Genomic DNA, 18930 nt, shown 5'->3' on the forward strand with positions numbered 1-18930 from the left:
CCTGGCTTTTGACAAAAAGTAGATGAATATGGAAGATTTACTGCTGAGTGAAGCAAGCCAGGCTATGAAGGAGAGACATTGTATGTCTCTACTTAATACATACCGACTGTCCACACTCTATGGCCAAAACTGAATGACTAGAGGATATAGAAATGTAGAAAATGGTTATAGATACCAGATACAGTGTGTGAAGAGGGTGGGAGAAGAAAGAGAGTCTGAGGAAAAACATTAAGGAGAAAAATAGAGAGACAAGACATTTATAGACAAAGAAATGGGTTATCATCTGTTGATGATAACATGTACAGTATCCCCAACTGGACTGCTGAGAAATGTATTTATGTTGGACATTCATTTTACAAGCTAAATGACATATGTGATTGTATTAAAGAAATTAGAATAAAATTTTAAAAATAAATAAAATGAAGAAAGAAAAGCACACAGGGCATATATGTGTGTGTGCCCAAAGTCCCATAAGGAGAATAGTGAAGAGATTAGGGTGTGGTCATTAGGGGCGATTTTTCACTTTCTCTCTGTCTCTCTCTGGCAAGCACACTTGCCCCATGGCAAAAATCTAAAAAAAAAGAAAAAAGTCCACTCTGTAGTAGTGTAACATAAATGCTCAGGTACTGAACAACACAACAGCAGAGTTCTTTCTGTCCAGTTTTTATGTATACAAACGTAGTGGCCATGATTTTCAACAAGCTGATTCTATACCATATGACAATTCTATGCCATCATTGACTCAATAAATCACTAAATGTTTTTTGAATTTCCAATTATTTCCTCTCACTTGTTCCTTTGGGTAGTCTCTCCTTTCTACACCCACCATTTTCTTTTTTTTTTTCAACTTGCCAGAGGGCACTTGCACCACTCACTGCAGAGAAATTAGAAGAGAGAGGGAGGAAAAGCAAAAAAAACTCTTAACCCTCCCATGGGGAATGGTCATGCCATAATCCCTTCTCTTTCATTTCTACCTCCCCTTAGGATTTTGGGCACACATACGTACATGCCAAGCATGTTTTTCAAACCCACTAGGTTTGGGACTCAAACTGCACAGCTGGTCATGTGGAATCCAGCTCATGTAACCACCAGGCCACAGGCTGGCCCATGGACCTACCATTTTCAGTTCAAGAGTGAGGAGGCCAGCAGGTGGTGTGGTTGTTGAGGCACTAACTGTAGTTTGAGTCCCGGACCTGGTGGCTTGCTTTCTCACTTTCCCTTTCTCTCTCTGATCAAATTAAAAAATAAATAATAATGACAAAAAAAATTAAATAAATATTTTTTTTAAAAAAAGTGTGGCTTATGTGAGGGTCACAAGAAGCTTAGTGGCAGGAGTAGGAAATTAGGGAGGCAATTTATATACTATATAAGTTCCCAGGAATAGGTTATAGGTTGCTGGGATTGCAGCAATGGCAGTAACACAGTAATTAATATTTACATACCACTTTCCAGTCTGTTAAGCTTTTTCACCTCCTCCACCCACCTCAGGTCTCATGGCAACCCTGCAAGTTTGTCTCTGTGTACTGAATCTTGCTTTGTCATTTTTATTGAATCATTATGTGCACTTAGTTTCTTGAGGAAAGAAACTGTGTCTTATATTTGATGACCATGCACATATATATAAACCACAGAGAAAGAAATAGTTTAAAACTAACTTCTACCTGTTAAGAGCTTCAAATAGAAGAATTTCTGGATTTAATGATGAAAGAAGTATTGAAGCTTTAAGGAAACTAATGACACTACCAGAGAAAACTTAAAAAAAAAAAAAAAATCCTTGCTACATGGGCCGAAGGAAAGGGTCTGGACACGAGGAGAACAAGGAGAGAACACTACTTTAGAAATCCTCCTAGGGCGGATTCATCCTGAGTCAGAGCCCTTCACACCGTGCACATAGAAGTGGCCATTACTTTTTAACGAATAAATTGTTTTCCATGATACCTACATATCATATTCAATTCTTTTTTTCCCACTGAAGTACATTTGTCCTATTATAAATTGTTGGTAATAATTGAGTATAATGGTTATATCTTAGTTCTTATTCTTAATTTTGTTTTATTTGAATTCTCACATTTTTTACGTCAGTGAGTGAGTTCATATGTACAAGTAGAGAGAAAAAGTGTGAACAGCCCACAATGGAACCTGATCATGCTACAATCCTTTTTGCCTGGCATGTTATTCAAGCTGCCAGGGCCAGGATTCAAATCCTAGTCAGCCATGTGGGATGCAGCTTCCTCTGAGCAGCACCTAATGGCTACACCACAGGGCCAGCCCCCAGCCTTAATCAGACTTGTTAGAAATTTATACTATCAGACTTTTCAAGGAAAACATGGAGTCTTACTTATTGGTTCTACTCTTTTCCCATTTTTTAAGTATTATTCTGCTTTTAGGTATATAGGTATATATATATTTTAGGTATATATATATTCTGCTTTTAGGTATATATATAGGTATATAACAAACCTACTCCTAATTTCTCTTGATTTCTTTTTCTTTTTCTAACTTTTTGATGTGAAGGTTAGTTCTTTATTTTCAATCATTCTAGCTTAATAAAAAACATTGAAAGTTGTGAAATTTCCTCCCAAATAACTTTAGTTGCACCTCATAGATTAAGACATATAATCTTTTCATTGTCATTGATTTTTCTACAGTCAATATTTTCTATTTTATTCCTTCTTTGAACTGAAATATCTAGAATTTTATTTTAAATTTTACATGTGGTTATATATGTTTTTTGCTTGTCTTATTATTTCCAGTTTGATTGCATTGCAATCAAGGATAGAATTGAATAAGGAACAGACTGAAAAAAAAAAAACAACCACAAACATGAGCTATGACATTAGAGAGTCAAGACAAGTAATGAGGGCCAGCCACATGACATAGTTAAGGCAGCACAGGATCTGGCCCATTTAGAGGACAACTAAAGCAAATGTAGGGTTGCACTCTGACCTTCTTAGGTTCTATCACATTTGCCTTTGTGGGACTTTTCCTCCATAAAAAAAAATATATATATATATAGGGCCAGCCAGGTGGTGTGGAAAATAAAGTAGCTGGACCCATATGGCTGACCCCACAATTCGAGTCCCAGACCTGGCAACTTGAAAACCAATTTGGGGCATGTTTGAATGTGTGCCCAACATCCCAAGAAGAAAATGGAGGAGGAGGGATTGTAGCATGGCCATCCTCCCTGGTAGGGAGGCTTACTCACTTTCTCTTTTGTCCCTCTCTCTCTGTTACTCTTCAGCAAGTGCATAATGAAAATGGGGGCACAAAAGAAAAATAAAATAAAACAAACAAACAAACAAACAAACAAAAAAGAAAAGCTGGACAGAGCAGACGCTTGAATCTCTCAATACTGGCAAGGCAGCAAGGTTTGGATTGTTGAATGGGACTCAGGCTGTGAGGCAGTTTCAGATGACCAGAAGGATATGGAGTAGGACAGCACGAGTCAATGAAAGAAGTAAACAAGAAAGATAAACTTCAGAGAAAATCCAGCTGCCCTTTAGTGCCAATGGCCACAAAATGCTTTACTCTTGCTCTTGATCTGCTTTTACAGTCTAAATGTTAGACTTAAGTTTGGATCGTCTTTTTCTAGTGTCATTCCTCTATTTTCTATTTTCCTGGGTGCATTTAATTATTTATATATCTACTGTTAAATTGGAGGAATTGACCTCAGTGTAGAAAACATGCAAGAGCCCTAACGGAGGAATCTACACCAGTCATGTTTTCTTTTCCTATAGCTATTTCTGAGTCCCGGCCACAAGCAGTGCTCGCCATGTGATAAACATGGAGCATCAGCCCCTAAACATCTGACTTACTTGCAGCCCAGTGTATGCCAATTGCATTTCCACAAAGCACTAAGCAACTGCTCCCACTTTAGAACAAATGAAAGGCCAGGAGAACTTTCCATGTATTCACCATCTACCTGCAATACTGCACTTGCAAGAGGAGTAGGCAAAGAGATGGATTTTCTGAGCTACTCACTATCTGTTTCTTTCGATATGGTGTTTAATGAATGAAGCTGCCCAGAAGTTTCATGGCACTCACAAATCCCCAGGGAGACACAGATTCATGTAAGTTACCAACCAGGACTCTGGAAGCAGGCTGCCTGGGCTTGAATCCTGACTCTGTTACAACACTATGACCTTGGGCAAGTTACTTAAACTTTCCATGCCTCCATTTTTCTTATCTATACGTGAAAATTATAATAGTTTCTGCCTCATTCATTTGTTTTGAGGATTAAATAAGCTAATGCTTAAAAGTGTCTGGCACATAGTAAGCGCTTTATAAACATTAATTCTTAACTATTTGCTATTCCAGAATATAAATATTTTCATTAATGCCCAGCCACAGAGAGTGACAGCTCCTGCAGAGAGAATGCAGCTACCCAAGAGATCACAGATACAGGACGTTCAAGATGGAGCTCCCATGTTATTCAGTCGTTCTCACTAAAAAGTAAAACAGTCATCCAGAAATTACAATTCCATTGTAAATCAAATTGGAGAGAAACCATGACTTCAGAAAAGATCAATTGATAGGAATTTTATACTAAAAGATTTTCTCTTCAGCTAATGCCTAAGCAAAAGCTAAGTCCTGTCTGTGATATGTGTTAATAGGCCTGACATGAAATATGGGAGTCATAGCAGGGGATTCAAGCACTCTCCCAGAAGACAGTCCAGAGAGAACATGAACTGTCTTCAGCCATCCCGCTCAGGTTTAGTATCAGCTCTAAATCTTTAGCATAAGGATCTCATTACAATATGAATTCAGTCATTCTAAAAAAAAAAAAAAAAAAAAAAACCCTCTTGATGTGCTAAACATTGGAGACACGTGGTGAATCAGACAAATACAAACCCTGTCCTAGTGGGATTTTCCAGCCACTATGAGAGACACATGACACAAATAATCATACAGATGTAATTTCAAGCTTTGAGACATGCTAAGAAGAAGACAGTAGGAGTCAGGATATGTCAGGGTACTTTTAATTGGGGCGACTCAGAGACAACATTTTTGAGAAAGGAGCACCATGCTGTGCCCTGATGGATCAGGAGACATTGGCCAGGGACTGCAGCAGATGGTGCCAGGAAATAGCAAACTTAAGACTTGTGGGTGGGAAATGCGGTGTGTGGTCTGAGAACTGAGAGAGGGCTGTCCTGGAGCATCATAAGTGGGATGGGTCTGCAGGGGATTCCAGGGATAGACCTCCAGATAATGTAGGTATGGTAGCACCTTTATTTCTTCCAAACACAGAGCAAAACACAATGGGAATTTGGACTTACAAATGACATTCTGGTTTGTTTTTCATTGGTCATCCCAGTTGCAGTCAGTAAAATGAGTCTGAGGGACTATAAAGGAAAATTCCAATAGGGAGGCTTTTAGCCTGGCTATTAGGTCAAGGTTGTGGTGAACACAACCAGATACAGAGACCCCTTTGCCATATCAGGTCCGAAAAGTCTCATGTCTGTCTTGGTGATGCACATGATGCAATATGGCACCCAAGCCATAGACACGATCACTGAAGTGAAGTTCCTCAGATTAAGTTTGGCTGAATCAAAAGGTGTCAGATATAACACCTGGTCATGTAGAAGTTTGCTGGGAATGTGGTACCGAAACCGTGAAATGATTAGTGATTCTGTTGGGCCACCTTACTCTAGACAATTGAGCAATCAACAAATTAGGCAATTGATCAACTTAGTGATTAAAAGTGAAGTTAAAGGATCTGGGTTAGGTCTATGGATAAGCAATGTTGCAAATATTTCTCAACTGAACTCTACCTCCCCCGGTTGTCTTTAGTCCTTCTGTTGTAGAGGCAGTACAGGATGTGACCCATTTAGAGGACAATTAAGGCAGAGGTAGGGTTGCACTATGACCTAAGGCACTCAGCACTTTTGCTTTTGTGGGCCCTTTCCTCCATAAAATATGGCATGATGGTTAAGGTGGCTGGATCACACATGGCCAACTTCATGGTTCGAGTCTCAGATCTGGCAGCCTGAAAAACATGCTGGGCATGTGTACATGTGAACCCAGAATCCCAAGAGGAGAATGGAAGAGAAAGGATTGTGGGGTGGACCACGCCCTGTTTGTTCCTTTCCCTCTGACTCCAATGCCACTTCCCTGGACTCTAGTCTAAGCCACTCTCACCTCTAGTCTGGGATACACAGTAATGACTTCAGATCTAATTTACATGCTACTCTCTTACAAGAAATAATTCACCTATTCACCATGGAATTACCTACTATAGATCACATTGAGTTCCATCCTAGCTCAGAACACTGACAGCTTCCCTGCCCACCTCCAACCTCTTGTCCTGGCCACTGGCATGTCTCTGACTTTCTCTCACATCACCTTTTTTTTTTTTTTTTTTGGAGAGGTTTTTGCTATAGGGCGCATGCGCTCGCCGGAAAGAGAGAGAGGCAGAGAGACAGAAAGCAAGAAATCATCCCCCCAGGGGTGATGGCCACACTGCAATCCCTTCTCCTCCATTCTCCTCTTGGGATCTTGAGCATGCATGCACATGCACCCAACGTGAGTTTAAGCCACTGGGTCTGGGACTCGAACTGTGGTTGACTACATGGGAGTTCAGTGACATAGCCATTACGCTAACTGTTGGCCCCTCTCACATCACCTTGTCTTGCTATCCACACTCAGATACACAGGCCTTTCTGTCTTTTTAACCCACCAGATGCTTGCCTTCTGTAAGGCTGTTATACTTGCAGCTTTTTCCCATCAGGACAGGAAAGTATGTGGCCATATCTCTCAGTTGGTGAGAAGATATCTAGAGCTTGAAAGATTAGAATCTCTGAGGTGAAATTCCATCTTAGACCTGGAGCCCTCCCTCTCGTCAAGACAGAAGGCAGAAAAGATGGATCCAAATATCCAACAGCTCACTTGCTATTTACATTCATATGTTAACAAGGCCAAATAGAATGCATGCTGTAGAAGATAGTTGCATCCACCCAAATGCTCAGCCCCAAAGCTGGATTCTCCTCTCACCACATCCGAGCTGCCAACACACCCGTCCCTTTCCCCACACTCCCCACACTCATCCCTGGTCCATGTTTCATAATCTCTTGACTGTGCCACTGTCACAACTTCTCTTTTTTTAATTTTAGAATCTATATTATACTTATTTATGACCATTTTGCCCTTAAGCAGAAGGAAATTTATTCTTTTTTTGACACCTCAGATCAGTCCAGTTGAGAATACACTTTAGCATAAACAGGTAATAAACTATTTGAGTCCCACAAATGTCTTACCTCTCTATTTTTTTCTCCCTAATTCCCTTTTCTATATTCTTCCCTTCTCTCACCCTCCTTCCACACTGTCTCTAGAGTCCATAACTATTTCGATGCTTTTATGTTCTCCTATCTTTCAGTCTCTGCCATACAGTGCCATCAGTGTATGTTAAGTGGAGACATCAATGTCTCTTTTTCACAGCCTGACTTGCTTCACTCAGCAATAAATCTTCCATATTTGTCACTTTCTATCAAATGCCAGGGTCTTGTTTTTTATGGCTGAATACTATTCCATAAAATATATGTGCTACACTTTTTCATTGCATTCCTCTGTGGACATTTGGGTTGGTTCCATGTCTTAGTAATTGTGAATAATGCTGTAATAAATGTTGACATGCAAGCACTTTTCTGACTGAGTGTTCTCCTGTTCTTCGGGTAAATACCCAGGAGTGGAATTGCTGGATTATGTGGTAGTTCTATTTGTAGGTCTTTGAGGAACTTCCATATTGTTTCCCACAGTGACTGGACCAATTTACATTCCCACCAGCAGTGTAGGAGAGTTCCCCTTCACCACAACCCCGCCAATACTTATCACTTGTATTTTTAATCTTCACCCTTCTGACAAGGGTTAGGTGGTATCTCATTGTGATTTTAATCTGTATCTCCCTTATGATGATGGATGTTGAGCACTTTTTCATATGCTTTTTGGCATGTGTATATGTCTTCCTTAGAGAGTTTTTTGTTCAGCTCATTTCCCCATCTTTTACTTGGATTAATCAGTTTATTTCAGGTAAGCCACTTGAGTTCCCTTTCACTTGGATTAATCATTTTATTTCAGGTAAGCCACTTGAGTTCCCTTTGTGTTCTGGTTACCAGTCCCTTATCTGAGGCATAGTTTATAAAAATATTCTCCCATTCTGAAAGTTGTCTATTCATATAATTACTGTGTCTTTTGCTGTGCAGCAACTTCTTAATCTGATGTAATACCACTTGTCTATTTTGGGGATTATTGCCTGTGTTGTGGGGGTTTTATTTAAGAAGTATTTGCCTATCCCAGTGTCTCTCAGAGTTTCCCCAGAGTTTTCCACCAGTAGTTTTATAGTTTGAGGTCTTAGGTTCAGAACTTTGATCCATTTTGAGTTGATTTTTGTTAATAGTGAAAGATGGGGATCCAGTTTCATCTTTCTGTGGGTTGATACCCAGTTTTTTCCAGAACCACTTACTAAAGAGTTTTCCTTTCTCACTGGACTAACTGGTATTCTTTGTCAAAAATGTAGTGGTTGTATGTTTTGGGGTTTATTTCTGGGGTTTCTATTCTGTTCTATTGGGCCCCCTGTCTTTGTGTGTGTGTGTGTGTGTGTGTGTGTGTGTGTGTGTGTGTGCCAATACCATGCTGTTTTGATTATCACAACTTTATAATATGTTTTGGGGTCAGGGAGTGATAGACCACCTACTCCACTCTTCTTGTGCAGGATTACCTTGGCATTACGGGATCTTTTATGATTCCAGACAAATTGTATGATTGTCTTTTCTAGATCTATGAAGAATGTCTCTGGTAATTTAATTGGAATTTCATTAAATGTGTAGATTAATTTGAGTAAAATTGCCATTTTGATCATATTAATTCATCCAAGCTAGGAACATGGGATTTTTTTCCACTTTTTTTTTGTTATTTTCAATATAGTTTTCTTTGTAAAGGCCTTCGACTTTGTTGGGTAGGTAGCCTATATATTTTATGACTATGATAAAATGGATTACTTCCTTTAGTTCTACCTCAGTCAGCTTGTTGTTCATATACAGAAATGCTATAGATTTTTGGATGTTCATTTTGCATCCAATCACTTTACTGTATTCATTTATTACTTTGAGAAGTTTTTTTCATGATAACTTTTGGTTTTCTATGTATACCATCATGTCATCTTCAAATAAAGATATTTTCAACTCTTTTTTGCCTATTTGAATGCCTTTTATATTATTCTCTTTTCTGATTGCTTTGGCTAAGACTTCCAGCATTATATTAAAAAGCAGTGGAGAAAGTGGGCAGCCTTGTCTAGAACCAGTTTTTGGTGGAAAATCTTTCCATTTTTCCCCATTTAGTGTAATGTTAGCTATAGGTTCTTCATACATGGCTTTTATTGTGTTGAGAAATGACCCTTCTATGCCAATTTTGCAGAGTCTTAATCATGAAAGGATGTTGTATTTTATCAAACGCTTTCTCCGCATCAATTGAGATGATCATATGGTTTTTATCTTTCTTTCTGTTAGTATAGTATATTATATTTATCATTTTCCATATGTTGAACCATCCTTGCATCCATAGAATAAAGCCTACCTGATTGTGATTAAAAATCTTTCTTATATGTTGTTGGATACAATTTGCAAGTATCTTGTTGAGAATTTTTGCATCTATATTCATCAGAGAAATTGTTCTGTAGTTTTCCTTTTTTGGCAAGTCTTTATCTGTTTTGAAAATGAGAATGATGGAGGTTTTATAAATGAATTTTGAAGGTTTCCTTTCTTTTGGATCTTTAGAAATAACTTGAGTAGAATGGGGATTAACTCTTCTTTAAAAGTTTTGTAGAATTCAAAAGTGAAGCCATCAGGACCTGAGCTTTTCTTTGTTGGGAGGTTATTTATTACTAATTGAATCTCATGGCTTGTCATGGGTCCATTCAGGCTTTTTATGACTTCCTGATTCAATCTTGGTAGATTATATGTGTCCAGGAATTTGTCCATCTCACCCATGTTCTCTCGTTTTTTGTCATATAGTCTTTCATAGTATCTTCTACTGATGTTTTGTGTTTCTATTGTGTCTGTTGTGAAATTGACCGTTTCATCGCCAGTTTGTCTATTCTGGTTCCTTTCTCTCTTCTTAATTAGTCTAGCTAATGGTGTGTCAATCTTGTTAACCTTTTCAAAGAACCAGCTTTTGCTTTCATTTATTTTCTGTATAGTTTGTTTATTTTCTATTTAATTTACTTCTACTTGAATATTTCTTATGTCTTTTCTCTTGGCATCTTTGGGATTTTTTTGTTTGTTTTTCCAATTCCCTGAAGCATGATGTTAGGTCTATTTGCCACCTTTCCATCTTTTTCTTATATGCACTAGTTGATATTAATTGTCCTCATATGACTGCTTTTGTAATGTCCCATAGACATAGATTATGGAAACTCTTGTATTTGCTATCATTTGTTTCCATAAATCTTTTGAGTTTAGTATTAATTTCGTTAGTAGTTGAGAAGTCATTCATGAGTAGGTTGTTTATGTATTTACAAAGATTTTTCCTGAAATTAATAACAAGTTTAATTTTATCATGGTCAGAGAAGATCCTGGATATAGTTTTTATGCCTTTGAATCTGTAAAGGCTTGATTTGTGCCCTACAATATGGTTAATCTTTGAAAAGGTACCATGATGGGATGAGAAAAATGTATATTTTGTGGTCTTAGGGTAGAAAGTTCTATAGATGTCTGTCAAGATCATGTGATTTATCATATCCTGTATCTCTACTTATTTTTTGTCTAGAAGATCCATCTAAAGAAGATAGTGGGGTGTTGAGATCTTCAGCAATGATAGTGTCGCAACCTATCTCTACTTTAGCTCTAGCAGGCTTTCTTTCATGTATTTGGGTGCTCCTGAGTTGGGAGCATAGATATTTCTATGCATTATGTCTTCTTGATGAATTAGCCCTTTTACTACTATAATGCCCTTCTTTGTCTCTTAACAGTGTTTGTCTTAAAGCCTATGTTGGCTGAAATGAGTATCACAACTCCAGCCCTTTTTTGATTTCCATTTGCATGGAATACTCTTTTTCAGCTTTTCATTTTTTAGTCTATGTATGTCTTTAAGAGGTGTGTTTTTTTGTAGGCAACATATAGAGGGTTTCTCTATGTCTCTTGATCAGAGAATTTAATCCATTAGCATTCAATGTTACTATCAATATTTTCAGACTTGCTCATATCATTAAGTTAGCCATTTTGGGGTTGCTTTTTGTTCTCTTATATCTGTCTGTCTGAATTTAGTTTTCCTAGTATAGCACTCCCTTCAGAACTTCTTGAAGAACTGGCCTGGAGCTGGTAAATTCTTTCAAGCTTTGTCTATATGATATTTTTATCTTTTCTTCCCTTATGAAGGATAATCTTGCCTGGTATAGTAATCTTGGTTGAAATTATTTTCCAGTTAACACTTTGAATATATTTCCCCATTCTTTCCTTGCCTACATTGTTTCTGATGAGAGGTCTGATGTTAACCTGATGGGATAATCTTTGTAAGTAACTTGATGTTTCTCTTTTGCCAATTTTAGTATCTTGTCTTTGTGGCTATGATGTGCCTTGCAGAAGATCTTCTTGGGTTGATTCTATTTGGGATCCTTTGTAATTCTTGGGCCTGGATATTTGAATGCCTCTCTAGGTTGGAAAGTTTTCTTCCAGGATTTAATAGAATAGATTATCAATGTCCTTATTATTTTCTTCAATTTCTGAGATACCAATTATCTAAATGTTTGGGTTCTTAATGATATCTAGTATTTCTTGTATATTGTCTTCATTTTCCTTGGTTATTTTCTCAGTCTCTTTGATAATTTTTTCTAGGTCAGAGGTTATGTCTTCTATATCTAAGATTTGATCTTCTGAGTAATCTAATCTGTTTTTAATACCTTTGAGGGAGGTTTTGATTTCCTGTATTACAGTCTTCATCTATAACATTTTGTTTGATTCATTTTTATGGTGTCTACTTCTTCTTTCAAACTGTGAAAGAACTTCCTCATCTCCTAGAGCTCATTATCTCTTTTCCCTTGCATCTTCTGGAGTTCGTTGTCTCTTTTCTCTTCATCTCATTTAGTTTTGTCAGTACAAATATTCTGAATTGTTTATCTGACATTTCCATGAGTTCTATAGTATTGTCTGTGGTTGATGACGGATTGATGATTTGCCTTGGGGGAGAGATATTGTCTTGGTTTCTCATATTTCTTGTGCCTCTGTAACGGCTCCTAGTCGCCAGGTGAATTATATGTTTCTTCCTAAATTCTTCAAGTTAATTCTGAGTGCTCAAAGGTGTGCAGGAGGAGGTGATTGGCGATCTCTCTGCTGCTTTACCTCCCTGATGCTCACCCAGCAGCCTACACTGTTGTCTCTGGACTTGGACAATTTGAAGTCCTTCCAGTTTTCAGAGGACAGGTGCACCTGGAACTGTGCTGCTGAGCTTCAATTGAGGAAGACAGAAGGGTTCACACAGTGCCTAATGCATGTTGTGTGCTTCAGGAAATGCTGAAGTCTACACTTTAGGGAAGCCTGAAGTCTGCTGATGTCAGAGGCGTGTGGCAAGGAATGAGCCGCAGTCTCTAAGCAGCTCAGTCTCCCTGTCGCTCAGTGCAGCCAGACATGTCTCTGGGGCAGATGGCATGGGGAGTAGGGAAAGGGCTTCTCCAAGTCCCAATTAACACACCTGAGAGTTCGAAGGTATGTGGGGAAGAGGATGAAGCCAGGTCTCTACAGCACAACCTCCTAGCCTCAAATGGCTCAACCTGCACCAAGGCCCATTGCTGGGATGGATGACCCAATGGCACAGGGAGCATGGGGAGTGGGAAAAGGAGGACTTCTACAAGCCCCAATTAACATACCTGAGAGTTCAAAGGTGTTGGGGGGGGCGGGGAGCTTGAGTCATGGTCTCTGTAGCACAGCCTCCCAGCTACAAATAGCTCACCATGCAGCAAGGCCGTTGGTGGAGCAGATGTCCCAATTGCCACTGTCACAACTTCTAATGATCTTTCACACTTGCCCAACCCCCCTTCATTCTTAGCAGCAATCAAAGCAATCTTTTAAAAACTTAAATCCTATCATGCTCTATTCAAAACTCTTGAAGATCTTGTATTCAAATGGAGTCAGGATGGTTTAGTCGGTCTCCCTCACCTCCTATCTTATGTTTGAAGACCACAGGTTAAACAATTTATGTTATTGGATATACTGCACTTGCATGCTTGTTAAATAATTATAACTTTGCTGTTTTACACCATTAAATGTAACACTCATGTGCATATGCAATAGTTTGGTTTTGGCAATGAGCCACTACTGTCTGCAGTCCCTTTAAGATGAATGGAGCACTTGGTCAGCTAGCATAGCATTGCCCTACTAGCTGTTCTGCCCTGCTAACTAGCCTGCTCTGGTTGGCCTTGGTTCTGCTAGCTCAGTACTGATGGCCTTGTCTTGGCTCAGTCTTGTCTTGGCTCAGCTCCATTCTCCAAGAGGGAATAAGCCACTCTTTGAGCCTTCCCCACATGCATACTAGCTCCAAGAGTGAGGAAGCACTTATGGGACTGCTATTGGCTTTGTGAGCCAAGTGAGAGCTCTATGAGCTCCTACTGAACTCTGTCAATAAACAATATGACATTAGTGCCTCATGTCTTTTTCCAACTCCTTGCATCTCTGTTGGACCCATCCTTTGGAGGAAGGAAGAATCTTGTTAAACAGACTTCCCTTCATATTTTGAAATCTCTCTGGTTAATCTGGCCACTAGGTACTCCCCTGGCCTCATGCCTTACCATGCTTTCATCTGCAGCCCAGGAAGAAGGTTAAAGATATAGACTCTGGAGCAACTCTGTCCCTGTGTTAGGTTAGGCAAGTTGCCTTGTGTCTCTTTGTCACCGTTTCCTCATCTGTCAAGTGAAGATGATGATGATAATACTTTACTGAACTATTTCGTATGACGGAATCTTGAGAACAATTTCCAGCAGAAGACAAGCCTACATCCATGTTTGGGGTTTCAAGTATTTGATGCCTTGAACCTCTACTTTTGGAAAAATGAATGAGTACAAGAGAGACTAACGAAAGACAATGTACTCACAAGTTGTTACAATCAAGTTTTAGATACATGTTTTTGAAAAGATTTCAGCTGTACACATAGTGGAATATCCCCACGCCCTTTAACAGAAGAAAAACCTGAGAAAGTCTCATGAGTGTTGATAGCATTTCATTGTTTTATATTACAGCTTGGTTAGTTAACAAAAAAAAAAAAACCTGTACAAAACTCGCTTTTTATTTATTAGTCCCTGGCATTAAACACAGTCTCCTGGGGAAACCAGTCTTGGACTCCAAAAGAGACACAAAAGATGCTGAGTTGGCTTGCTCATGAGAAAGAAGCAGGAAACCACCTGGAGCTGTGCGAATGGTGAGTGGGTGGGGCAGGCAGGCAGAGAGCCATGATTGGTGCTCTTTGTTTAGCAAAGTGGCTATAAATCACCCTGTGTCAGTCTGCTGTGACAGCTTGGGCTTCCCCAGGACTGATAGGCATCCAAGTTATTGCTCTAATACATCTCTTTACAAAAAAAAAAAAAAAAACCCTCTGTCCTCCGAAGGCGTTTTCTTTTTCCTGATACAATGCCTTCCGTTCCCAATTCTGATGAGCTGATTTTTTTTGTGAATGGAAGAAAGGTAAGTTTATGACTAAATTAATTTTCATATACCAGGGGTAAAAAGACAATCGCCACGATGCCATTTCTTATATCTTTAACCTCTCTCTTCTGACTTTTTCAAGTCATATATAGTGATATGACTTGATCATGGGTTGTTCAAGTTTGGGTGCAAAATGATTAAAGTGTGGGGGTCTTCTCTTGCTTCTCATTTTTCTTTTGGAATCAGTAGGAAAAAAATCATGCTTTCACTTGTTGTATTACAGTGAGAGTGAATTCCAATAGTAGGGCTTTAGGGCACAGGTGCAAAGAACTATATCAACTCACCTTCATTCAGATATTAGCTCTACTTGAATTCACCAATGCCATTTTAATAAAAAGCATGTGACACTAGGGATAATAATAGCAAAGAACTCTCATATTATTTTGTTTTGCCTTAATAAATTCCCTCAGGCTGATCAATTAACCTAGAGGCTGAAGTGCCCCCTGCCTGAGCAATGCGATAAGGCTGGTTTCTCCCCTGCAGAACAGATAAGGCTTAACCTATACCAGTTATTCTCAACTCTGCGCTTTAATGAGGGAAATGAGTAAATAAAAAGTCTGGGATGTTTTAAGTTAGAATGCATGTATTACTGATCAAGGCAATTAGAAAAAAAAGTAAAATAATAAAATGGAAAATTATCTTAGAAAGCAATCTGTCAGGATGTTTTTGCTTCTCTAGTCTTAGTTACAATAAAAAACTGATGTTCCTTCTCAAGGAGGAAGCCAACCTTTAATAGCAGCGAGAATTCTCAGGGATTTTACCTCTCAAACAAAGGAAAAGCCAAGTTTATAAAACCTACACACGCATAGATAAAAAGTGAAACAGAAAGGAAAGAATGAAGAAAGTCTAGGTTTTGTGATCTTAAATGACCTGAAGCCAACTGGAACATGGGAAAATGAATTACCAAGTGAATGTGATAATTCAGAAACGGAAAACTTCTGTATGTGAGGAAAATGGCCTTTGTTGTTTTGCGTTTGTTGATGAATAAAACTATTGCTCTCTTGATACCTAAACTAGAAAAGCTATTCCCTCTCCAGGCTTCTATTCTTTTTCATTCAAATCCTATATTTTGGTGCTTTTATCTCATCCAGGTTTACAAATGTCTAAGACAAGTTGCAGATCACAGAATTGGAGGAAATACATTAAACTCTTTGAAGCATTTGTTGGTGCTGTTGTTTTTCTTCCCAGGGCATAGGCTGAGGAAAGCACACACCTCCATCTATGGCTCATCACCCAATCTGGACAAAGTTCCTCTTTGGTTTCATATTAATTTATTCTTTCTTTTTATTCCCTGTCTTCTTTTTTCCTCTTCCATATGCATCCTCTCTTGTGCATTTTAAATATATATCCTCTATCTACTTTCTTTCTTTCTTTTAAAAAGAAGTTTATTCAGCTCATAGTGTGGTGGTCCGAGGTCCAGGAGCTGTATCTAGTGGGCATGTTGCTGAGATCATAAGGTGAGAGCAGGGAAGAGAGGCTGCCCGTGAGTCTGTCTATTCTTATTCTCTCTCTCTCTCTCTCTCCTCTCTCTTTTAATTGCCAGAGGGCATGTGTATGCACCAGAAAAGACAGACAGACAGAGGAAGCACCCCATAATGGAGCATGATCAGGCCATGATCCCCTTTCCTTCATTTCTCTATCCTGTCAAGATTTTTAGTATGTACACACATGCATCCAGTGTGTTTTTCAAGCTCATAGGGCCAGGATTCAAACTCTGGTCAGTCATGTTGGATCTAACTCCCAACGCACAACTGCTACAAGCAGACCTTTTCTGATCTACTTCCTACAGAGTTATTTAGAAACATAGATTTATCCTGGAAACAGTTATATAGTGTGTTTGTATTCTTAGCCTACACAATTGGTATTGTGATTTATAAATCTTTTGTTTCTTCTACAACTCAGCACCGTGTTTGAGATCTATCCATTGTTCTTTGAAGACCTGACTCATGACTTCTGAATGTATAGTTCTCACAGTGCATATCTCCTTCATTTCCTTTTAAGTCTTAGTGATAGACCCAAGGAGGCTTCCAATTCCCTTTTACCTGAAGAAATACTACAGTGAACTTATTACGATTTATTTCTTCCCTGACACTGGCAGGAGAATCTCTGTGTGAGATTGCAGCAGAGTGATTTCATAGGTCCTGCCAAGTTCCAGGATACTACACAAGTTACATTTCCCACAACTCATTGCATGAGATATGATTTGCCAATATATGATGTGCCAATAGAATCAAAGTGTTGCTAATCTGATGGGCAGAAAATATGTCTCATCGATGGTTTCATTTTCATCTTTTTGATAACTAGTGAGTTTCCTATTGAAAGCAAATTTATTTCCTAAATAGAGTATTTCTCACATATTACTGAAATACTTGAAATAACTGCCATGCTATGTATTCAATAAACCAGAATTACAGCTGGAAGCTTTTAATTAATCTCCCAAAGTCTAATCTTGATTTTCTTCTTCTCTTGAAACTTTGCCATATTTCACACTTTTGGGGCCTGAGTTATCATCATGACTGAGGGAGACAGCCTTTACTCAAATGTTACATAGGTTGGCTGCTAAAGTGATTGGGGAATGTTATTTATTTACCTGGAAGGTTGTAGCAGAATAGTATCCCATTCTGTGACAGAACCGTGTCACGGGCCATCTTCCCCCAGTACACAGGAGACCGGGATAAGGCATAATCACCCTGCTATGTCCATACTCATACCCTTTTGTTTCCACCTTCGGAAATGATTTCCACAGCTACACTTATGGCATTAAAGAACATGTAATGATAATGCTTTGCCTCTGTGACACCCCTATGCTTAGTCTTCTGAGTGGAGGATTCTGAGCTCATCTGTGGCCAAACAAGTGTTCTGAGGACTGGAAAGGAGACTTAGAAACTGGAAGCATTTTATGAAGAAAAAATGTGGTTTGTTATCTTTTTCTGAGGTAGTAAAAATAAGAAGAAATACTTTTTACTAGAATGATGTCCTCCTTTTCTGGATTCAATATTGTTTCCCTTTCAAGTAAATTTCTCTCCAATTTTTTTTCCATAGGGTATGTGTGCTTGCTAGAGAGAAGCAGAGAGACAGGGAGAAGGATAGGGAGAAATCACCTCCCGGGGGGATGACCATGACATACTCCCTTCTCCTCTATTTTCCTCCAGGGATTTGGGGCACACACGCACATGCACCTGGTGTGAATTTCAAGTCTCCTGTCTAGACTCCTACAGCAGTCAGTCATGCGGGAGTCCAGGGCCTTAACCATTATGCCACCTGCTGGCCCTTCTTCCCTATCTTTGCCTGATTGTTCCCAGCAGAGGAAGTGTCTGGATCACTTTTGGCCAGGGAGGGCAGCCTGCAGCTCTCTGTGAGAGGCAGAACTGCGATTCAGACCCCTTCTACTTTCCTTTCACATCATCCTGGCATCCTGACACCTCCATTTCACTGGGGGAAACGGGAGTGGCTTCCTAGCAGCACAGGTAGAAAACCAAACCTTCATGTTAGGAAATCTCTGACTGATGTCTCCTCTGACTTTTTATGACCACAAGTATCTGATCAGTTTTAGAATGCATGAGTCTGTTCCCCATCCAGGACCTTTTCAGGTAAGTTTAAAAAAAAAATCTAGAATCTATCATTTTCATACATATTTGGAAATTCAGAGACATGGAAAGAGCATTCCACTATTTCTAAAAAATTCTTGTTCCAAGCATTTGAGAAGTTTTTCTTTGCTACATTTTACTTTAGAAAGCCACCAGTTATCAAAAACATGCCACCAAAACAATGAATAGTTACCATAACCTGTTGAAACGATCTGTCTTAAATGCCTTCTCTCATTTCACAATTAGGTAATAGAAAAGAATGCTGACCCTGAAGTAAGGCTACTGTTCTACCTGAGGAAATGCCGTATCCTTTTGTTTTACTATAATCGATCGAACTTGACAGTAAAACTTGTACATGCTAAGACTCATCAAGAAAATTACCGGTGGTTGCTCTCATAATAGACCTTGTGTTCCATTCATATAATCTAGTGGAGTTCAGAGACTGCATCAAAATGTGATATGTTTGTACATTATTCATTGCATTTTTTACTTGAACAAAACCAAAAGAATCACCAAGGGAAGTACGAGCATGTTCATTTTGGAAGTAACTTCTGAGGCCCCTGGTCATCTTGATGCTAATTTTATATTCAGGAGTGTTAGTATAAAATATCTACCCAAACTTGTGTCCAGCCAGAAGTTAAGGGTTGCATGTCACTGACAATAGGACC

General features: G+C 38.9%; 1 protein-coding gene across 1 annotated transcript in view; it reads left to right on the forward strand.

The window, feature by feature from the left end:
* The first annotated feature begins 14600 nt into the window (after positions 1 to 14600).
* The window catches only part of LOC102490052 (aldehyde oxidase 4), an 82980-nt gene continuing 78650 nt past the window's right edge, over positions 14601 to 18930 (forward strand). Inside the window, exons 1-2 of the mRNA XM_006153083.1 lie at positions 14601 to 14654; positions 18509 to 18566. Coding sequence (XP_006153145.1) covers positions 14601 to 14654; positions 18509 to 18566 — 112 coding nt within the window. The remainder of the gene's footprint in view (positions 14655 to 18508; positions 18567 to 18930) is intronic.

Source organism: Tupaia chinensis, unplaced genomic scaffold (assembly GCF_000334495.1).
Source record: "Tupaia chinensis unplaced genomic scaffold, TupChi_1.0 Scaffold000361_2, whole genome shotgun sequence".
NCBI classification, from domain to species: Eukaryota; Metazoa; Chordata; class Mammalia; order Scandentia; family Tupaiidae; genus Tupaia; species Tupaia belangeri.